Source organism: Hydra vulgaris, chromosome 12, assembly GCF_038396675.1.
Source record: "Hydra vulgaris chromosome 12, alternate assembly HydraT2T_AEP".
Lineage (NCBI taxonomy): Eukaryota > Metazoa > Cnidaria > Hydrozoa > Anthoathecata > Hydridae > Hydra > Hydra vulgaris.
Window position 1 is genome coordinate 7,899,878 of NC_088931.1, and position 22,623 is coordinate 7,922,500.

The 22,623-nt window shown below is 26.4% G+C and overlaps 1 protein-coding gene across 1 annotated transcript in view; it reads right to left on the bottom strand.

Annotated features, from left to right (window-relative positions):
- Window positions 1-1,146: 1,146 nt before the first annotated feature.
- LOC100209691 (WD repeat-containing protein 55) overlaps window positions 1,147-22,623 on the bottom strand; it is a 34,634-nt gene continuing 13,157 nt past the window's right edge. Inside the window, exons 3-9 of the mRNA XM_065811417.1 lie at window positions 15,972-16,066; window positions 13,630-13,717; window positions 10,220-10,292; window positions 4,496-4,602; window positions 2,022-2,121; window positions 1,582-1,751; window positions 1,147-1,504 (exon numbers count right to left, since the gene is read on the bottom strand). Coding sequence (XP_065667489.1) covers window positions 1,255-1,504; window positions 1,582-1,751; window positions 2,022-2,121; window positions 4,496-4,602; window positions 10,220-10,292; window positions 13,630-13,717; window positions 15,972-16,066 — 883 coding nt within the window. The 3' untranslated portion in view covers window positions 1,147-1,254. The remainder of the gene's footprint in view (window positions 1,505-1,581; window positions 1,752-2,021; window positions 2,122-4,495; window positions 4,603-10,219; window positions 10,293-13,629; window positions 13,718-15,971; window positions 16,067-22,623) is intronic.

Genomic DNA, 22,623 nt, shown 5'->3' on the forward strand with positions numbered 1-22,623 from the left:
TCAGAAAGTTCACTCAAGAACCTCACTAATTTCTTATGTGTTGGAAGGTAGTTTGGGACATACTAACCATTAATTTTAAAACAGTGACCGTGTGATGGAATGGAGATGGAAAGCTTAGAAAGATGTGATGGTAGATTTAAATTTTAAATCTACCATCACATCTTTCTAAGCTTTCAGACATGTGATGGTAGATTTAAATTTTTTATCAAACAATTAAAGCTGACGTCAACTTCAATTCTTATCATGACAAGCTTATGACCCAAACCAATTTTGTTTGCTTTAAACAAATTCAACCAAGTTTTTATCGGTTTATAAATAAAGAATTTAAACATAACTCACACATGTCTGTATGAATATATAAAACTCTTTTAATGACTTCGTTTTCTCTTAAAATGATAATTTTTATTTCTCATTTTGTATTAAATTTTAAGTGTTTGTCTTGTCACTACATACTTTTTTTTGTGTGTGAAGTCACATCGAATTTTGATACGTTCAAATTTGAGAACAGTTTGTTCGCTTAATTGCATTTTATTATTTCATTGAGTTCAAAAGAAAATTTTAAATTTTATACTTTTATATGGAATGTATCTATTTTTTCAATAACTTACAATTTATGCAGTGAATATATTATCAATAGCAAACATATAATTGTCAGAAAGTATTTAATTTAATGAAGGTAACGCTCACGAGAATAAGTGATAAAATCAAATTTGTACTCTACTTGCCTCGGCCACGAGACGATTTAAAAATGATTTAAAAATGATTTTTTTTGGCAAACTTGGATTGCTGAAAATTTTTAAATTAATGGCAAGTACATCAAAAAAGTCCGCAAAAATATTTCTGTTGTATAGTTATAAGAAATTAGTGAGCTTTTACAATGTATTAAACTTCTTGCTTTTTGACACAAAGTTCACATTGCAACATAAACCAAGAACATAAATAAATGACATTTTAAGTTAGTCTCTTTAGTCATTAATACCGCTTTTTACTATTTACCGTTTTAATCGTAAATGCTCAACCATAAAAACCCACAAAATTTGTGTAGTTTTTACGTCGTATTTTTGTTCCATTTCTGCTTGGCGTAAACAATTGTTTAGTGGCATTTGTGACCTTTTATCATAGATTTACAGACAATAGATTTGTACATCCTTACCGTAAAGTTGTATTGTACTAAAAAGTTGTACATAAAAAAAAATTACTACTAGTAAATTTTTAGTATTAAATTAATAGTAAATTTTTTTTTCTATTAAAATTTTATAAATCGGCAAAAAAATCGTTCTCTTTTTTAGATGACTCTTCTAACTTTCGCTTTCGTTGTGTTTTTTTTTGTTTTATAGGTTCACACGTTTCTTCTTGCAAGTGTGAGACGTCCCAAAACTTAATTGTAGTTTCACTCGAACTGCCTAGTAATAGCTTATCAGGAGAATACTTAAGGTTTTCAATTCCAAAACTTCCATGTTTACCAATGATGCCAACGGCACGATGAGGCTGAACATAAAAAGCGCTGAAAAAAAAAATATATATATATATATATTTAATGCCTCTTAAATACAAAGAAATTTGTACCAGTAACTTTTTTACCTTATGACGCCATCACCTGAACCAGTACATATGACATCATCGTTTATAAGACATATACTGTCTATTCCATCACCAAGATCTGGTACACGATCACTAATATCCCCCCATTCCCCCCATGAGAATATAGACAAAGATCCACTTGAAGATCCGCAAACTACCTTCTGTTTATTCTAAAAATGAAATAACTAACTTAAAACAACCACTAAACCATGCTACAGATAATCAATCGTGAGAAATATTTATAAAATATATTTTCAATACATTTTATAAATATTTTGAAAATAAATCACTAAATTAAATAATTAACTATAATTAATTATAATAATTATAAAACGATATATTTTTATATAATATAACTTTTATCTTTTTATATAATATATTCGTATATCATTTAAAAATGTTAAAGCAAAAAGTAAAATAAAAAATATTAAAACAAATACCTTTGCTATCTTAACAGATAATAGTTCGTCGTCTTGTTGATCAGATAATCCATCTATTTTCTTTTTTCTTGTATTGAAGACAGATAGTACACCATCTCCGCTATAAATTTTAATTAGGATACATAAGAAAAATCCTCATTACCATAGCAACTGTCTCTTTTGCTGACAAAATTAATTAAAATAAATTAAAGAAAAAATCTAAACAATTATTCTAGGTCTAACTATTAGGTTGTAAAAATTTCAGGTCCAACTATTAGGTTATAATTATTCTGGGTCCAACTATTAGGTTATAATTATTCCGGGTCCAACTATTAGGTTATAATTATTCCGGGTTCAACTATTAGGTTATAATTATTCCAGGTCTAACTATTAGGTTACTATTACTCCAGGTCCAATTATTAGGTTATTACCATTTCAGCTCCAACTAATTGATTATTATGATTCCAGGTCCAACTGTTAGGTTATTATTATAATAATTTATATATTTTATGGTTCTTTAAAAAAGATTATAAGATATATAAGAACAAAGGGAGAAAAAAGAAAAATTAAATTATATGAATTGATAAAGTGATAAAAGGTTTTCTTGTTTTTATATTTAAAACAAACCTAAATTAATAAAACTGATAGAGTTTTATTAATTTAGGTACTGTTTGATGGTATAATCGAAATTGCAATCAATAACTATCATCTAGAAATAGAAAAAAAAAAAAAAAGTAAAAAAAAAAAAGAAGCGGATTATTAAATTTTGTATCAGGTTATAATGCAACGTTTTAACAGACAGAGCTATTTTTTATAGGATTATATTTACATTTATTACCTCTATTAAATTGGAATATTTTCGACTCAAAATTATTATAATATATAATATATAGTTTAACTTTATAGTTTTAAATCTAATTGCAATAACTCAGCATCATATCTGTTTTTGACCTGATTAATTTATTTTGTATCATCAGCATAAAGTTTCAAGTTACAGTCAAAATGTGCTGCTACGTCGTTAATGAATATTACAAACAAAATCGGCCAATCCATGTGACATGCCGCTTGCAATCCACTCTCCACTCAGAGACTGCTTCACTTTGCACGATTCGTTATCTTTTATCTTTAAGATAAACTTCAAGCCATTTTAGCAGCTTACCAGTAACCCCATACCTTTTTAATTTATGTATCAATCTGCGATGAGGTACTGTATCGAAAGCCTAAAAAGCAGAACTATTTTCAAGGAACTTTTCCACTAACTCTTCTTTTGAAACTGATAGCCATACTTCCTGCCACCCCAGAGAAATAGGTAAGGCCATTGTTAAACATCAAAATCACTCCTACTTTTGTTGCTAAAATTAATACATACTTAAACTCTTCTACAGCTTGTGGACAAGATAACATGTCTCAGCCTAGTTCTATAGAACTATTTAACAAGTAATTAACTGAATCTTGTTTTCCTTCTGACTGGAAAATGACATTTGTGGTTGTGGTCTGGAAAATGGCATCTGTGATTTCAATTTAAAATAATCTGTAGATTGCTCAGACTTGGCTTTAGAATCCTTTTCCTTCTTCATGTTTTCTTAATTCGTGTAATTTACAGTTTTTTAAGTCTTGAGTTGAGTATTAACTTGAGTATAAAACTAACTTTAAAATATAACTATAAATTCATATTTTCTGTAAAACATTTACTTTCCCTCTTCAAAAATATGTACTCTTCCCCCACAAAGTTTGACATTTGTCAAACTAATCAAAGAATCAAAAAAATCAAAAATACTTAGAAAAGAAACTTTTGACAAAAAATCTTTTGAAATTTTGTTAAACAACATCACTACTATTGTAATTGTTAATTTCAAACAAACGAAATTAATTTATGGCTTATTCATGATGGAATCTGGAGATGATGTTTTCTCCATTTTTTGTGCAGTTGAAATTTATCTTGGGTATAAAATAATGAATTTTTTTACTTAAATTTCAAGCCATTGAAAAAAATGTACATCAACATTTATATTTTCCTATAATGAAGTTTTTAATTTTTTAACCTATATGATTATAACCTATAGATTAACCTATAATGAACCTATAAATTTAAATATTGTAAATGTAATTTGTAATTCAACACTGTGCTGTAAGTCCACATTTTATGTTTTTTCTGTTTATTATCAATAAATTTTCAACAATCAATGGACATACAGCCTCACAAAAAATGGACATACAGCCTCTTGGTTCTAGGCTGACAAAATTTTAATTTGCAAAAAAAAATTCTTTCATTTTAAATCTTTATATGCTATTTGTCATCTGCATTACATAGTATACAATCAACAATAATACCAAACAAAGACTATTCATACTTGCATTGAAATACAAAATAAATTTCAAAAAATTAAAAACTAATATAAAAAAATTAAAAATCAGAAAGCCAAATAGTTGGATTTGTTTATTTTATTTTGAAAAATTAGAACATTATTAAACTCTTTTAATAGTTAATAAATCACCTTGTGCAAAGCAAGAATCTTCCTTCTTTATCACATGTCATATCAGATATATATTCTTTGTGCTCTTTATGCTCTGCTATGACATTAAATGTACGAGCATCCCAAATCTAAATCATAAAGAAATTTACTTAATTATTAAAATATTAAAATTAAATATTACCTTGTAGAACTTTTTTAGGCTAAAACTAGTCAACTTTGACATTAAAAAAAAATTGATAGGCTGATGTAGGCTAAAAATGATAACTTGGTGACTTTTTTTATGAATCCTTAGTCTCTTTGCATCCATTATTTCTTCATTCTCCATAAGTTTTTTTTAACAATAAAGTAATTTTATCTATATAAATAATTTCAAGGAAATTTCAAGATATTTATTTAACTTTCTCCAATCCAACTTCCCATTGAAAAATAGCACAATATTTAGAACCTGCACATAAACTTTGAAGTTTTCTGCTCATTAGAATTGTTTGTCCTGTACACTGCAGTAAAGTTAAACCTAAAGTTACATTAAACATGTCTCTGTGCAGCAACAACGTTTTTTTCATTTCAGAGTATAAGATTATGAGTTTCAGGTTAAATTAAAAAAAGTCTCCTCCTTGACTGTAGTGACTGTAGAGTTTTGGGATGATGAACTTAATAAAAAAAATAATTAATAAAAAATCACTCTTATATTAACCAATTGTATATCATATTCTAAAATTGTATATATATAATATTGAATCATATATACATTTTCATTAAGTAAAAACGATCAATGGCCTAAAGTTGGAGGAACTGAAGAAAAATTCATAGTTACAAAACATCTATCTCATGGAGATGCCTTGAAAGTGTTATTTCATAATAAACTTGGTGAAAAAAAGAGTTTAAAAGTTTTATTATGGGAAATAGCAAAAGTACCAACAAAAACATTGATCCATATAACATATACAAAAACTGCATGTCGAGCGGCAGAGAATGAAAAGACTTAATCATGAGTTAAGTAAAAACCTGATAAACCAAGAGATTTTTAAAGACAATCTTACTAATCTACTTGATATAGCTCACTATGATTCAATGTCTCTACTTAACAAAGAAATAAAAGACTGCTTGTTTCTATAAGCGCAACAAGAAAAGCATTGTAGAGGAAGGAAATGATCAACCTCTGTCTTTCAAAGCAGTCTCTGTCTTTCAAAGAAGTCTTTAGCAAGTCAGTTTCAGCATGACACTTTCTCAGCAATGGCTTCAGTAAGTCAGTTCCAGCATGAAACTGATTGAAACCCACAAGCTTATGATTAAAACTATTACTAAAAACACAGATGAAATTTTGCAAACTTTTGCAGTTTGGCGGTCAGTTAAAGTCAAAGCAGCATTTGATGCTACTTTGTTACTAATCCTGCAGTGGGACAGAAAAATTATAAATATTTTTATTATTTTTAAGTATTTATTGACTTCTGATACTAATATTCAGATAAAATGTGGTAAAACTTTATTTGGTTACTAAGCTTCATAATGGAACTAATAACAGGTGCAGTTGTATGTAGCATTAATTACACGATTAAAACAAACATAAATAACTTTAAACCACTAAATAGCTGGCTGGCTTCATGTAAACTAAAAACAATGATGTAACATGTGACAATGATGTAACATATTTTTTAATTCAAACATATTAGTTCATAATTTATTTGATCACTATAATAAATGTTTAACATACACAATACAAAATATCAAACTTGAAAAAGCTTGTACAAATCCGAATACTATTATATGTAATTAATTTTTTGATTAGAACAAAAGAATTTTATTTTTTAATTTAAGAGATTGGAAAATATTTTTCTAGCATTTTCATTTTTTTAAATTACTTCATAAAGTTTGTCAATTAATAAATCTTTTTACTTTACTTTTCCTTTACTAGTAGAACATAATAATAATAGATTATTATTAGTAGAACATATTAGGCTATTACAGTTTCTATTATTAGTAGAACATAATAATAAACTATTACCACTATATATATATATATATATATATATATATATATATATATATATATATATATATATATATATATATATATATACATATATATACATATATATATATATACATATATATATATATATATATATATATATATATATATATATATATATATATATATATATATATATATATATATATTTAAATATTTTTCTAGCATTTTCATGATTTTTAAAACACCCTACTTCATAAAGTTTGTCAATTATTATGTTTTTTTCTAACCACCATTTCTAAGTCTTGCTCCTTGATGGAAAACATTGTTTTTAATTTACTGTATCCTCAGGGATACAGTAAATAAAGTTTTATCATGTCTTTAAAGTATTTGTTATTTACATAAAGAATCTTTTTGACAATCACTAAACCACTATAAAGTGGCTTTATTTGCTGATTATACAACAGCATATTCTAATCTTAATGCAAAGTTACCTGTTTTTGATAGTTTAAAAAAGGACCCTAAGGACCCAAGGACATGTAAACAACAAGTACATAAAAAATAAGACACAAAATATTTCATTGACAATATTAACTTAAATGATAACTATTTATCAAATGGAATTTGAGGAAGATGTTGAGCTAATTTAGTAAAAATGGAAAAAGGTAACACCAATACAGTTTTATGTAAACCATTTGATTTCTCTGAGATCAAAGAAATTGTTCTTACTAGAAACCAACAGTTTTGCCAAAACTCAACATGAAAGTTTTACCCTCTCCTGGACTAAATAAAGCTTGTAAAAGATGTTTAAATGTTATTGGGCCAGGATTAGCCCACACCTGTTGTATTACAGAGAGAAGGGAAAACCTAATGAAGCAAATAAATAAAGGTAAAAAAAAATTAATTATATTATTAAGTTAAATTTTTAATAACTAAATTAAAATTTAGCTACTAAAACTAAATTAAAATAATTTTTAACAATTCCAAAAGCAATAGAAAATTTTATATAGTAGATTTTTATTTAGACAATAGAGGTGCCAAATTGCAATTTTCCAAAACGCTTAAACAAAAATTTGAAAAACAAAGCAATTTAAATAAAGTTGTGACATGCAGAGTTTCAATTAGTATACTTAGTATATTTAGTATAATTAGTATATAGTATAGTATATAAATATAGTATATAAGTATATAGCATAGTATATAAATATAGCATAGTATATAAATATAGCATATAAGTATATAGTATAGTATATAAATATAGTATATAAGTATATAGTATAGTATATAAATATAGTATAGTATAAGATCAAAAACTTCTTCCAAAGCATTGTTTACTTATTCACCAATACCTACAAGTGAAGTGAACAAATTAAAAATGCATGTGGTCTCAGTAACACACAAGTGGCTTAAGCTTTAAGTATATAAAGAAGTTGGAAAAGCCGCAAATCTTTTGAAAAAAATACAAGAAACAAACTGATTGAAGATGATGCCATTTTAAATAAATACTTTGACGTATGATCTGTTAAATTTGATGAGGGAGAAAAGGTGATATTATTGCAAAGATATTCTAGGACTGGTGGAAAATGTTATCAAAAAAAGAAATATTTCAAGTGAGTACATTTTAAGAGTCATTGATGGAGGAGCTGGATTTTTGAAAATTTGTTTAAATATCTTAGATTGTTGCAAGGTATCTAAAGAAAAGGTAAAAAAATTTAGTTATGACGAAGGCATGTGTAAACAAAAACACAAAGAGGTGGGGTTAACAAAATCATTGTTATTGCACTTGTAGAAAATTTGCAAGAATCTAACGCAAATATGAAAATAATAGATTTTATTAATTTAAACAGTATTAAATATTTTTGTGCTTTCAATATGAAGTTGACCAATATTTATTTTGGAATAGAAACTGCAGCCTCAACTCATCCTTGCCTTTGGTGTATAGCTAGCAAAGATGATTTTTAAAATTTTGAATTTTAAGATGAACATAGAATGCTTAGAATGATTAGATCATCAGCTAATAATTACAAGAATGCTTACAGAAATAAAATTTAAAAATCAAAGTTACTGTTCAATAAGTCGTTGATCTACTGTGTAGGCCAACCACTTATCGATCTACAAGATAAAATAAAGGTTATAAAAGTTCTTGCTCGGATGGAGCTACACCTTCTCAGTGGAAACACCAACAGACTTTTTAATTGTCTTGATTCATATACAAAATCTAAAGAATTTTGTTTTAAAGCAGAGGAGTGGAATGAAAAACTGGGCTTTAAAAGGCCAAGGCTTCATGGTGGGGAATTTAAGGGACAGTGTTCTTGTAATATAGATATTTTGAATGATTTGATCAAGTCTTTTTCACTAGATAATGATGAACATCTTTCTTTCATACTACAGGCATTTAAATGCTTGAGAGAAGTTAAAGTTAGTTGCTTAACAATGACTTTAGAACCCGACAACGAAATAAAAAAAAAAGATTATTAAGAAACCTACTGTAAACTTGGAGCACATAAAGTACACACTTTAGTAAAACATACAGTAGAATTTTTAAAAAAATGATATCAAGGATTATCCAAAAGGTCTAGGTTATTGGAGCGAACAAGACTCTGAATCTGTTCATCTGAATTTTAGTCAGTTCTGGGAAAAGGGTTACAAGGTATCCAAATGTCACAAAATTATTCGAAAAGATTGCATAAATCTATTGTTACATGTAACTCTCATCATACTTTCTTTTCTAAAAGTCTAACTGATTAACGATATATATTATTTATTGTGAAATATATATTTTATATGTGAATATATAATTTATTGTAAAAAGTTAGTAAAATATGAAACAGTTATTATTAACTTGTTATGTTAAATATCACTAAAAACCTCAACAACAAAAACTAAAATCTTCTTTTTATTTGTGTCCGAGTGATTGGATCATATGAAAAATTTAAGAATACGCCCCTACATAACGTCCTTAAAACATTTTTGAATTTTTTTTTTCATATTTATTACAATCAAAATTTATTGACAAATTTTAAATTTCGTTCCAAAAAAATAGGCAATTTAAAAGTTGTGACCTTTCAAAGTTATTTTTTGGAGTTAACTGGGGAATAATAAACTATAAATAATAATAACTTTTTAAGAAGAAGAGATTTTTGTATGAAATTTTAAATCTGTCGATTAATTTTAACCTAGTTTAAATATTATGAAAAAAACTTTTTTTTTAAATTAAAACCATACATGGAACACAAGGACCCAAATTTTAGGTTAAATATTGTTTCCAGGCTTTGATCGTCACAATTTTTTCTAAACATTCTTATTTTGTATTAGTATGATTATTACAAAATTTTATAAAAGTACCATTTCTGGAAGTTATCTTAAACACTAAAAATTCTGGACCAGCTTGTTTAACTCCCTTTTATTTTTTTAGATATCGACACAATATTTTCAAAATCTAGGTATAACAGAACAAGGTAGGGTGATTTTGAAAATGTAATCTGTTTCTGGTTTACTTTATTTTTCGTAAGAAATATTTCTTCTAGGGCGTGCTATATAGCATAATAGTATAATTAATGAAAAAAAAACCCAGAAAAATGTATACTTTTAAGTTAAAGGTTTTTTATAACTTCAAAAATATTTTTATAACTTACAATAAAATATAACTTCTAGAAATTGTATCAAGAAATTGTATTTGATTTTTTGTAGATCAAGTTATTCTCGACAAGACAACTTTAAAAAACTATAAATATAATAGACTGCAAACTTTGAAAATTTCATAAAAACAACCTCACTTTCACAACACCATCATCGCTACCAGAAGCCATGTAGTTTTCTGAAAGAATTTCCATACAATTGATTGGTTTTCTAAAAATGTTAAGCAATTTTAAGTAATCAAGTAACTTATAAAACCTTTGTAAATTTTATCTAAATTTCTTAGTCTAAAAATTCAGAAAGTACAGAATTAAAAAAATTTTTTTTTTTGTCATTGCATATTTAAAAAATTAACATGATTTTAATTCAATATCCTAAATTATGCGTACAAATTAGGTTGGCCATCTCTTATAAGTTGCCTTCTTTGTGTATAAATATTTTGTAGGGGACCAATAGGTCACCACTACGTTAAAATAGTACCAATGGTTAAATTTGCTTAATCCCATTCTTCAATATATTTGAATTACTTAAGTAAATTTAATTAAACAACAATTATGAATAATAATTTAACCATTAAACAAAAATTTAATAACATTTATATCAATTATGAAGAGAAGGAAATAAAAACTATATTTTCATACAACAGCTACAAACTGCTGCAGTAGATTAGTGGTAGGGCAATCAAGAGATTTGAATCCACACTTCTAGAAGTACTGTTTTGGAAGAAACTCTTTTAACCAATCATTAATATATTGTCATAAATAACCTTCGTATTTATATTCTCATAAATAACCTTTGAATTTATATTCTCATAAATAACCTACGTATTTATATTCTCATAAATGACCTACGTATTTATATTCTCATAAATAACCTTCGTATTTATATTCTCATAAATAACCTTCGTATTTATATTCTCATAAATAACCTTTGTATTTATATTCTCATAAATAACCTACGTATTTATATTCTCATAAATGACCTACGTATTTATATTCTCATAAATAACCTTCATATTTATATTCTCATAGATAACCTACGTATTTAACTACTAAGTTTTAATTTTCTATTGTTGGATCTGAAAATTCTTTTTGTCTATGATTATGGAGTGAACTCAATGTTATCGTAACCTCAATGTTACTATCATAATTTTTTTGATTATACTTAATTTATGTTTTATTCAAACTTTTATGTAAGTTTCTGTAAGAATCTTTAAGATAAGTAAGCACTATTTACTTATTAATCAAGTTGAACTACTTTTCCTAAAAAAATTATTTTTAACTTGATTGAACAAGTTTTTGTAATTTGCACTTTTTATTGGTAAATTTTAACAAGTTAACATTTTAAGTTTGGTGATCAGATTTCCCAAACACTGTGGTAGCTCTCAGAGAGGCTGATTCCATCAGCAGCAGAAAAATATCAGAGTACTAACAGTGCCATGTTGCGGTTGGATAGTGTCCCTGTTTGTATTTTTGGGGCGCATTGCCTAGGCCACATTTGGAGCCCTTGTTACTTGGCTTAGGGTTTATTAATAGTAATGAGGCAATTGTTTGGACTATTAGATAGTGTACTGAATATCACCTGTGTTTCGAGTCAAGTTCTTAAACCAATTTAAAAAATGACTAAAGTATCAAAAACTATAAAACACGAAAAAACATAGTCATTACCAAGTTCTCTAAATCTATCATTCACTAATACTCGTGGTCTTTTAAATTTTTTACTGTTGATTTTTATCTCTTGTAAAGTTCACCAGACCTACTTGTTTTTTGTGGAACTAATTTAAGTTCAGCTCATCTTATGATCTAGTGTTTACAGTTATCTTCCTTTAGCTTGTAAAGCCTTTAATAGTCCAATGCTTGGCCTGGGCATTTGCATTTGTAATAAATCACCCGTTTGTTGGGAAACTTGGTTTAAATCCATAGACTATTCTTTTATGTGCTTTTGTTTAGCACCACTTCACTCTATCACCTTTCTCTTTGTTCTGTATCACCTTTCTCTTTGTTCTGTATCACTCTCCTTCATCTCAAGACTGGACTCTTTTCAACTTTATTTCTGATCAAATTGACCACGCCCTTTCTTTATATCCTTCAGCCAATATCGTTGTTATTAGTGACGTTAATGCTCATCACACTGAATGGCTCTAGTGTCAGTGACTCTGCAGGCTTTAAGGCCCAAAACTTTTACCTTTCTCAATCTCTACACAAATAGTCAACTTTCTAGCACACTTTCCAGACAATCCGAATCACTTACCTTCTCTACTCAATAAGTGCCTTGTTTCTGATCCTAGTCAGTGCTCAGTTTCTCCACATTCACCCTTAGGTGCTTCTGCTCATAGTTTGATCTCTCTAAAACTATTATCTCATTCTCCTTCATCATCAGAATCCCCCTTTCATTGCCCCTCTTACAACTACCTTGAAGCTGACAAGGACCCTGTCCATGACTTTCTTCATTATTGCCCTTGAGTTGAAATCTTTCGCTTTTCTGCTGATGTGCTTCTTATGTAACTTCTTGGATTCAGGCTGGCATGGAAACTTTTATTCCTTCTCGACAATCCCAAGTTAAGCCACAATCTTTCCCGATGTTTTTCTCTCATTGTGCTGCTGCAATTTAAAATTGTAACCATTATTTTCATATCTATTATTAAAACAATCTTTGGAAAACAGAGGTCTGTCTACTATTTCCAAAACCATCATAAAAAAGTTTTGTCTAACGCCGAAGCCCACTATTCTCAGGTCACAAAATCTTGTATTTTATCTCAAAAATTAGGCTCCAGAAATTTCTGGTGAATCTTTAACAGTATCTATAATAAAAGCAAATCTGTTATTCCACCTCTCTTGCAGGGTTCAGATTTTTTTACTTTACCTAAAGACAAAGTTCAATTGTTTGCTAAAAATATTTCATCAATCTTATCTCTTGATTCCATTAATCACATCCTACCTGATATAGCAGACAAAAAGCTTAACATTTGTATCACTCCAGCTTCTGTATCTAAAGTGATTTCCTACTTAAACTCTTCTACAATTTGTGGTCCGGACAATTGTAGTATAAAAGTTGTCCTCAATGGACAGCACTCTTTTTCATTTCCTGTAACTTTAGTGGTTCCTCAAGATTCTATCCTTGGTCCTATACCTTTTTTAATTAACTATCTCCCTGAAATTCTCACATCTAAAGCAGCATTGTTCCTATATATATATATATATATATATATATATATATATATATATATATATATATATATATATATATATATATATATATATATATATATATATATATATATATATATATATTCATATTTATTACAATCAAAATTTAATGAAAAACTTTAAATTTCATTTTTCGGAAAAAAATCTTCTGAAATAAAGCACTTTTTTCTTCCCAGTAACATTAAAAGATTATTATAAAAAATTTTTAATTTGTGAAATATCTTCTGAAATACAGCACTTAATGTCTCCAGTACATTTATATTCAAAATAGATAAATAAAAAATATTCTTTTCTTATAAAATAAAAGAAGGAGAGAGCTGGTAGCTTAAAAAAATACCACCTACTCATGAGCTTTTTGTTTATCATGTAAAACACTTCCTGTATTCATATCTGTAACTTTTATAGATTTGTCTTTTGAACATGAATATAACTCTAAAAACAAAATGTTAAACTCATCATTTTATGATGAAAAACAAAACATTAAACACATTCTTTGCAGCATTAAAATAAATGTAATACAAAACCTAATAAATAGAATGGTCTACTGGTATTAGGATGAGTATATACTCTGTGGTGTACTTAGATAGGGAGGAATGTATATACAGTAATATTCTAATTTAAAGCCTGATATTAGACCATAGGCAAGTAATAAATTTTTTTGTATATAACTATAACAATTCTTTTTTTTAAATAGTAAATTATTAGGTCACCTTAAAATATTATAACATAATTAAAAAATAACTCCTTTAACAAAATACAAAATATTTTATATTTACATTTTTATTTACAAATTCATTAGTTTCTTATATCATTGAAATTTAATTATTTAAAAATTTTGTGAAGCGTCTAAAGAATCCTAAAAAAATTATAATAACTTTGTGAAGCATCTAAAGAAGCCTAAAAAAGCAGTTGTACATCTTACAACTACAATAATGATTCACCTAAGCATAAGGCATTAGACAGGTCTGTTAAGTGAAGAAAATAAAATAAAATTAATGAAACTTTATCAACTTTCTTTTTTCTTCTTGTTTCTTCTTAAAAAACAAGTATATTTATATTGGTTAGTAAATAAAACTTCAAACATTTACATTATGTAACTTTTTATAATCAAATTAAAATATAAAATATCATTTAAACTCAATTTTAACTTTGAATTTATTTTAGCTAATTCTACATTCTAAAAAACATAAAATAATAGCAACCACAATAAATATAAGAAACATTAGAAGAAGATAACTTTGCAATCAATTGTATAGATAGTTTTCATGAGAGGTTAGAAGTAAATGATAATCCAAGAAGATGTAAGGAAAAGGTCTCAATGAATGGGCTGTCATTCATTAATATAGGAATGTTAACAGTATTGTTATAGTTGTCGCCAGAAAATAACTGGGTTTTGTTGGAGTTAAACTTCACTAGCCACTCCAAGCCCCAATTTGTTACAGAAATGAGATCAGATTCAAGACCAGCTGCCTGTTCTAAACAATCAAAAAGAGAAGACTTTTTTTTGAGACAGGGGTATAAAGTCGAGTCTTCGGAAAATAGAGCCACTTAAGAAATATTGTCAGGAAGATCATTAATGTAAATAAGAAAGAAAACAGGACCAAAGATAGAATTCCAGAAGTTACTAGAAATGATTGCCTAAACAATGACTTTATTAGGTGGATAGAAAGGAATGATTTAATTATCTCAACAATTTTCCTAGATACACTGTAGAGAAGATCAGTATGACATTAAAACCATCCAACTTTATTGAAAGCTTTAGATATATTAAGAATAACAGCACTTGATTGCCGCATCCATCTAATGCACAATAGCATCTTTCAGTCACATGAATCAAGAAAATTCACATGAGTAGAATCAGGAAAATTTAGCATTCATTATACAAGGCAGGAAAACAATGTAACACAGATTTATGTCTACATCACTCTAATAGATGATAAAAGGGTTGGTCAACAGAACTATTCTGCTTACCCCTAAAGTCTTAGCCTAGAAGGCCTTCTACAAGACAGTAGCTGGATGCAGTTAACATCTGCTAAAAATAAGTATTTTTATCGAGACACCATCTCTTGCCGTTACTCAACCAAGAGTCCCAGAGCAGAGGAATTTTAAGTCAGAGTTTAATTTACCTAGCCTTTGCCTAAAACAGCAACCCCTCACAAGCCAGCAGGACATGAGACGGTTAGTACTGGGTTACATGATACCAGTAGCCGGGTGATTGTGATAATCCTGGACATACATATAGGAACTTCTATGTAAAATACATAAGTTCCTATATCTATGAACATACATATAGGAACTTATATGTAAAATACCTAAGTTCCTATATTTATGGACATACATATGCTATTGTATAATTTGTACCAAAAAATATAACATTCTTTTCTATAAATGAAAAGATTTCTTGTCAATTTAATTTAACTTACATCTCTGATTAATAATATACTATTTTAAATCAAATTTTTGTTACACAATTTTGTGAATTAATTTAATTGATGTTATGGATTATCTTTAATAGTTAAATAATAATAAAAAGAAGATTAATGAAAAATTCTAGAAAAAATTAACAATTTGTAATAGAACTTGTCAGCAAATTTTAATTTACAACTTTTTTTTCTTCCCAGGAACATTAAAAGATTATTATAAAATTTTTTAATTTGTAAAAAATCTTCTGAAATAAAGCACTTACTGTCTCCAGTTTTTGAAAATAATACAGATCGACAAGCTTTTTTGTGTTGCTTTAATGTTAACAAAGTTTTATTGCCTTCTGGAGAAATACTATATCTTAAAAACAATTTAAAAAAAGATAATTAAATTTAATACATATGTTTTTAAAAAGGATTCTTAAGATTAATATTTAACATATAAATGTGTTCAATATATTTTTATATTTTAAAAATATAAAAAAAAGTTGAATTGCTAAAAATGTAATGAAAGTGATACCCTGCTCACATAGTAAGTGACCAGGGTCCCAGCCCCAGCTAAAATCGAGCCTTTTTACAAACACAGCTCTGCCAAAATTATAAAATTTAGCAGAGGTTGATAGCCAGAGCTAGGAAAAAAATTTATATACATATTAAAAATATATGTATTTATATATATATTTATATATAAATATATATATATATATATATATAAATATTTATATATAAATATATATATATATATAAATATTTATATATAAATATATATATATATATAAATATATATATATATATAAATATATATATATATATAAATATATATATATATATAAATATATATATATATAAATATATATATATATATAAATATATATATATATATATAAATATATATATATATATATATATATATATATATATATAAATATATATATATATATATATATATATATATATATATATATATATATATATATATATATATATATATATAAATATATATTGTTGTTTTAATTATGTAATAATAATCAGTTTTTTCGATTTGAGAGTGATCAATATAAAGTGAAATAATCACAAAATTTCATATTACCACCAAAAAATATGAAATTTTATATTATAAAAATACTAATTTATTGAATAAAAGGAGTGAGATTGTTTCTAAGTGTAGACATAGAAACAGATTCCTTCTTTCCCAATATGACACTGACAATTAAAAAAGATGTTTTTCAATATTATTATTATTAGTACTATTATTATTATTGTTGTTATTATTATTATTATTAGACGTCAGAACTCATTCCATTGTTTTTTTTTAATTTTGTAACGGCTTTTTAATTGTATTTTTGAACAGATTTTTCTTGATTTAAATATATGGCTAATGAGTGCCCCAAACGGCATGAAACTTTAAGTACCGTAAAAAAGTTGTTTTTTTTCATCTTACTTTTTAATTTATTTATTTGTATAAATATATATATAAATATATATATATATGTATATAAATATATATATATAAATATATATATATATAAAAATATATATAAATATATATAATTAAATATATATATATATATATATATATATATATATATATATATATATATATATATATATATATATATATATATATATATATAAATATTGTGGAACACTATTTTGTTTCAATTTTTTTTTTTGATATTAAATTTATAATAATTAATTAATTAAAATTACTAAATTAGTTTCTTTCTTTTCTTGACATTTGTATAAATGAATTAAATTATCTTAATATTTAATTTATTTATACAAACATTACTTTTTATAAATATCACAAAAAAAAGTGCCGGTAATGTTATTACTTTGTGATTTCATTTGCCTTGAGGTAAAAAAATTTAAACTTACACTTTATGAATATTTTTAATGCAGTGTTATAAGTTATAACATGTTTACAATGAATTTTTTTTTGTAAATAAAAAGAATAGAACAAAGAAAAATCGAGATAAAAAATATATAATTTTTTATTCAAAATACTTCCTAAATTATAAGGAACTGTTTTCAACTACTATTAAGTTATAAGTTACTAGAAAACAAAAGGTAGGGTCAAATAACATGGAAATGGTTACTGAAAACTTAAAAAGTTGTATGAGTAAAGAAAACATGAGGATGGGCAAGACTTTTGAGGCTTTGTTTATGTGCAAGGAAAAAAGTAGATAAATAGAAACTGTTATAGCATCAAGGGACAGATACAGTAAAAGGATGCAACTTTGCCGAATGGTAAGTCAAACCAGAATAAATTTTGGTTGATAAAATTTTGGATGATAGCTTGTTTGAGCAGCACCTATAATTTGCAAAAAAAAAAAAAAGAGATGCAACCCTACGACGATGGTAGGGTGGCTCAAGGTAAGCAGATAAAGCAGGTCTAACTACATTTACAATGTGCTTTCAGACATTGTCAGAGAGTGAGAAGGTTGTTATTTGTCAATTTAGGAATGTCAACAATATTGTAATGGTTGTTTGCAGTAAATAACTGAGTTTTTTCGGAGTTAAATCCACAAGCTGCAGCAAGTTCCAAACTGTTACAGAAAAGTGATCAGTTCTGGAGAACTGGAGAACACTTTTTGTAAGACTATGATAAAAATGTTGTGTGAATCACAAGTTGTAGAGGAGTTTAATTGAGAATTGATATAAGCATCGAAAGCCAAAGTGATTTGGATGCCTAACAAGGGGTTAACCTGTTTAACTGGAATAGAAGGAGGAATATGGCGATTAGACTTAATAATCAAATTAGAGGAAAAGTTCTTTGCAAATAACTATATTTTATTTAGGGGAGAAGTAATAAAGTCAAACCCATGGTTTAAAGATGGATTTAGAGTTAGACTTACTTTAGTTAATGACACTCAAGAGTTAAATGAAGCGATCACAATTTGCTATATCTGGAAAAATATCTGGTCTTCAAAATTTTAGTTTACGCAAAACCATGTACTTTGTTTTCTAAGGTGCTAATTAACTTAAATTTGTTAATTAGCGAAAAAGTTGTAAAAAACAAAACAATAAACTTACGACTACAAAAGTAATATCACTTTAGTCACTAACACTTTATAGTTATTTATTTATTTTATTATAGTTTTTTTACTTTTATTATTGCATTTATAACTTTTATGATTCATTCTTTGTTCAAACAACCTAAGTAATCCCAAATTTTACTTGAAGTAGAAAAACATCTAGAAAAAATAGAGAGGATATTCAAATAATATTAAAAACTTTAGAAACTTAAACTTATATGTACTTTATAAAAAGCTTATCATTTCAAAAAATGTTACTAATAGTCCATAAAAGCGCGCGTAAATTTCAAAATCAACCAATTAAAAATTTTTATTGGTTGCTTATAAAATTAAAATGCATTTTTTTATGGACCATTAGTAATATTTTAAAAATGCATAACACTTTTTATAAAGCATGTATTTGTTTAAGTTTCTGAGGTTTTGAGTATTATTTAAATATCCACTATATTTTTTCTAGATGCTTTTCTACTTCAATTAAAATTTGGGATTATTTATGATGTTTAAACAAAGAAAAAAATATAAAAGTTGCATTACAAAAGTAATAACTATTATAGTGTTATTACTTTTGTAGTCATAAGTTTATTGTTTTGTTTTTATAATTTATTTGCTAACAAATTTAAGCTAATTTGCTCCATAAAAACAAAGTACACGGTTTTGCATAAACTAAAATTTTGAAGATGAGATATTTTTCCATATTTTGAAAATCGCAATCGCTTAATTCAACCCTTGATACTATCAAAGATTTTCAAAAAGTCTATGAAAGTCTATAAGATAAAATACAAGATTTAGTAAACTGAGAATAAGAGCTTAACATCAGACAGGACCTTTTTTACATTGACTTCTTGGAATAATAAAAAGAAATTTGTACTTAAAAGAGATGTTCTTGTAATAAAGATAAAAAAAAATGATTATGGTTTAATATAGCAACTGCAAAGTAGGTGAAAAATGTGGAGTAGAATAAGGTTTGATTTAAAACCGACAAGAAGGAATAAAAGCTTACATACCTGCTTGGAGCAGGTTATGGCGCATTTATGCATACATAATATATATATATGGATATAAACATATATATATATATATGGATATAAACATATATATATTATGTATACTATTTTTGCTATTTATTTAGACTAGAAAGTTCGGACCCGTAATACATACTACATATTCTTCATTTGTTTTTAATAAGTTACAGAAAATTGTAGAAAGTAATAATCTTAGCCTCATTAGAGATTTATATTTACCATTTTCTCTTGCACTGCTTGAGTTTTACATGTGCACATAGCATAAAAAAAGGTTAAAAAATAATATATCTTTAAAAGAATATATTTCAACTTGTGTTTACGGAAAACTTTTTTAAGAGTCCATAAAAACAGAAATTTATATATCTTAAAAACAAATTTATTTAAAATATATAAATGATATAAAGTTAAATATATAGCAAAATAAAATATATGTATTTTTGTAATAAGTTAAAAAAAAAAAATAACTAAAAACACAACACTGTTATAATAACTTGGAATGTTTATAAAATTCTACACATAGAAACAATAATTAAACATGCACTAAAATAATAACATGATCATATTGACAAAAATTACTTTATTATAATATCACTCTGCAATGGGAACAATCTTTACTAAAAAGGCTAACTATAAAATCTTATTCAATACAAAAAACACTAACGATTTACTGATTTAAACAAATTTTATTATGGTAATACCAAATGCTGTCTTGCCTTTTATCATTAATAGCAATTTGGTAGAGTAATTAAACTAACTTTTTAACAATAGACACCAACGGAAAGGTAAACCTATCAACACAAAATATTAGAACAATAACATCACTACAATTACATAAACCTCTTGGGAATAAATGCTGTCACATCTCTACTTAATAAATCGCATGGCTGGCATAGTGTCAATCTTGCTCTACACTATTTGACATTTTTTTTAAATAAAATTTTAGTTATTAATAATTGCCAGCTAGCATAACAGTCTATCTCTACAAGTGACACTGCAAGTCACTTGCTTGGCTAGTTTAAAAGCGAGACTCTACACACACTGCACACTGCAAGCGCAATTGTTGTGACTGCAAGTCACAACACTTGCTTGGCTAGTTTCACTGCCTAACTCTAATTCTACACAATTGTTTATGGATTATAAAATTATACCTTTTCAAAATCAGTTATAACATCAGGCAAACGAACAGAAATTTGGTTTCCAGTAACGAAATTAACTTTATTAATTTTTTTTGTTGTAAAAAATGATGTGTTAAATGGTAAAACAATACTCATTAATAAATTATGTATATTTGAAAATAAAATTATTCAAAAGTTATGTCATTTTGTAAATCCAACTTTTGGAATTTTATATTCAATTTTTGGAACAATATTAGTACTTATGAAAATTATGCCATTTATGAGTTTCATACTAACTTGGTAAAATAATGCAATAGAATAATGTTCAAATAAATAAAAAATATAAATGATAAATAAAAAGTACAATTAATAACTAAATACATAAGTCATAAAAATACAACTTGGGAACTATAAATTTTCAAAATGAAAAATCAAATTAATAATTTAAGAACATTTAAAAACATAACATTATTTGTGCAACATTTTTTGCCTATCAATCCTTGAATGAGATGTTTATTAATTTTGAAAAAGAAACTTTCAAAAGCTCTTGTTCTTGATCATGCAACATAAAGTTGACAATGAGAAAAACACAATTTTTTTTTATATACACTAACTCCATCAAACATTTGACCTGGCAACTTTTCAAAACAAAATTAGAATCTGATAGAGTCAACTGAACTCTATAAACAAATACCTGTTTATCACCAGAAATAATTGTTAAAACCTCAGCATCAATAAAGTTATTTTGAAGAGCAAAAACTTTCATTAGAGTATCATTGTATAGCCAAGTTTTAATAAATTTCTAAATAACATAATTACACAAGCAATTTCAAATTTTAAACAATGAAGTGGCATACCTGTAAAAGTTGTTCAAAAACTGAAAAGTAAAATTATTTCTTCTATTAGAGTTATCCATCTCAATTTAATCAGCACTTAAAAAAGTATTTTTTAGGTGCTAGTTAAATTGAGATGCTGATTAAATTAAAAAGCCATTGTTAAAACTCTCCTTAGCCATCATGCACTCTCATTTTTCAGTTTATGCAGAATTTTGCAACTATTGCCTATGTAATGAACATTTTCTACATGCTACTATAACTTCAGCCTTTTTTTCGTAACAGGCAATATTTACCTAAAGTTGCCGCCAAAAAAAATGACTTTCCTACTAAATGTTGTTGCAAACATATAATGGAAAGTTGTTGTAAACAAACTATAAATTGCATTTAAGACATGTTTGGGAATAACGAATTTCCACTCCATGTGGCTGTAATAGATTAAACACTTATACTGGTGGTTTCAGCTATCAAATATAAATTTAAAAAATTCAATTTAAACATTTTCATACTACCAGCTGGTCAATCCATAAAAAACAATCAGGAATGTTGATTACATAGCTACTACATAGTCCCCTGGCTACTCACCCAATATATAGCTATTATACAGCATGCTACTACAATACCTACTATATAGGTACTACATAGCTACTATATAGCCTGTGGCCCACAATAGAGCAAACATTTATGGCAAATATTTATGCAAACTTCAGTATTTATATGGTGTTGTATTTTGTCGAAAGAAAAGATGATGATCAAATGGATGTGTGGTATGACTCTAACAAGACAAGAAAAGGAGCTATAATCTTAGATAGAGATTTGAAAAAGAGAAAATTAAAGTGATATGGATATCAGCATATAGATAGGTAGCAGAAAAGAAGAAAATGACAGAAGTAGAAGTAAGAAAACTTGT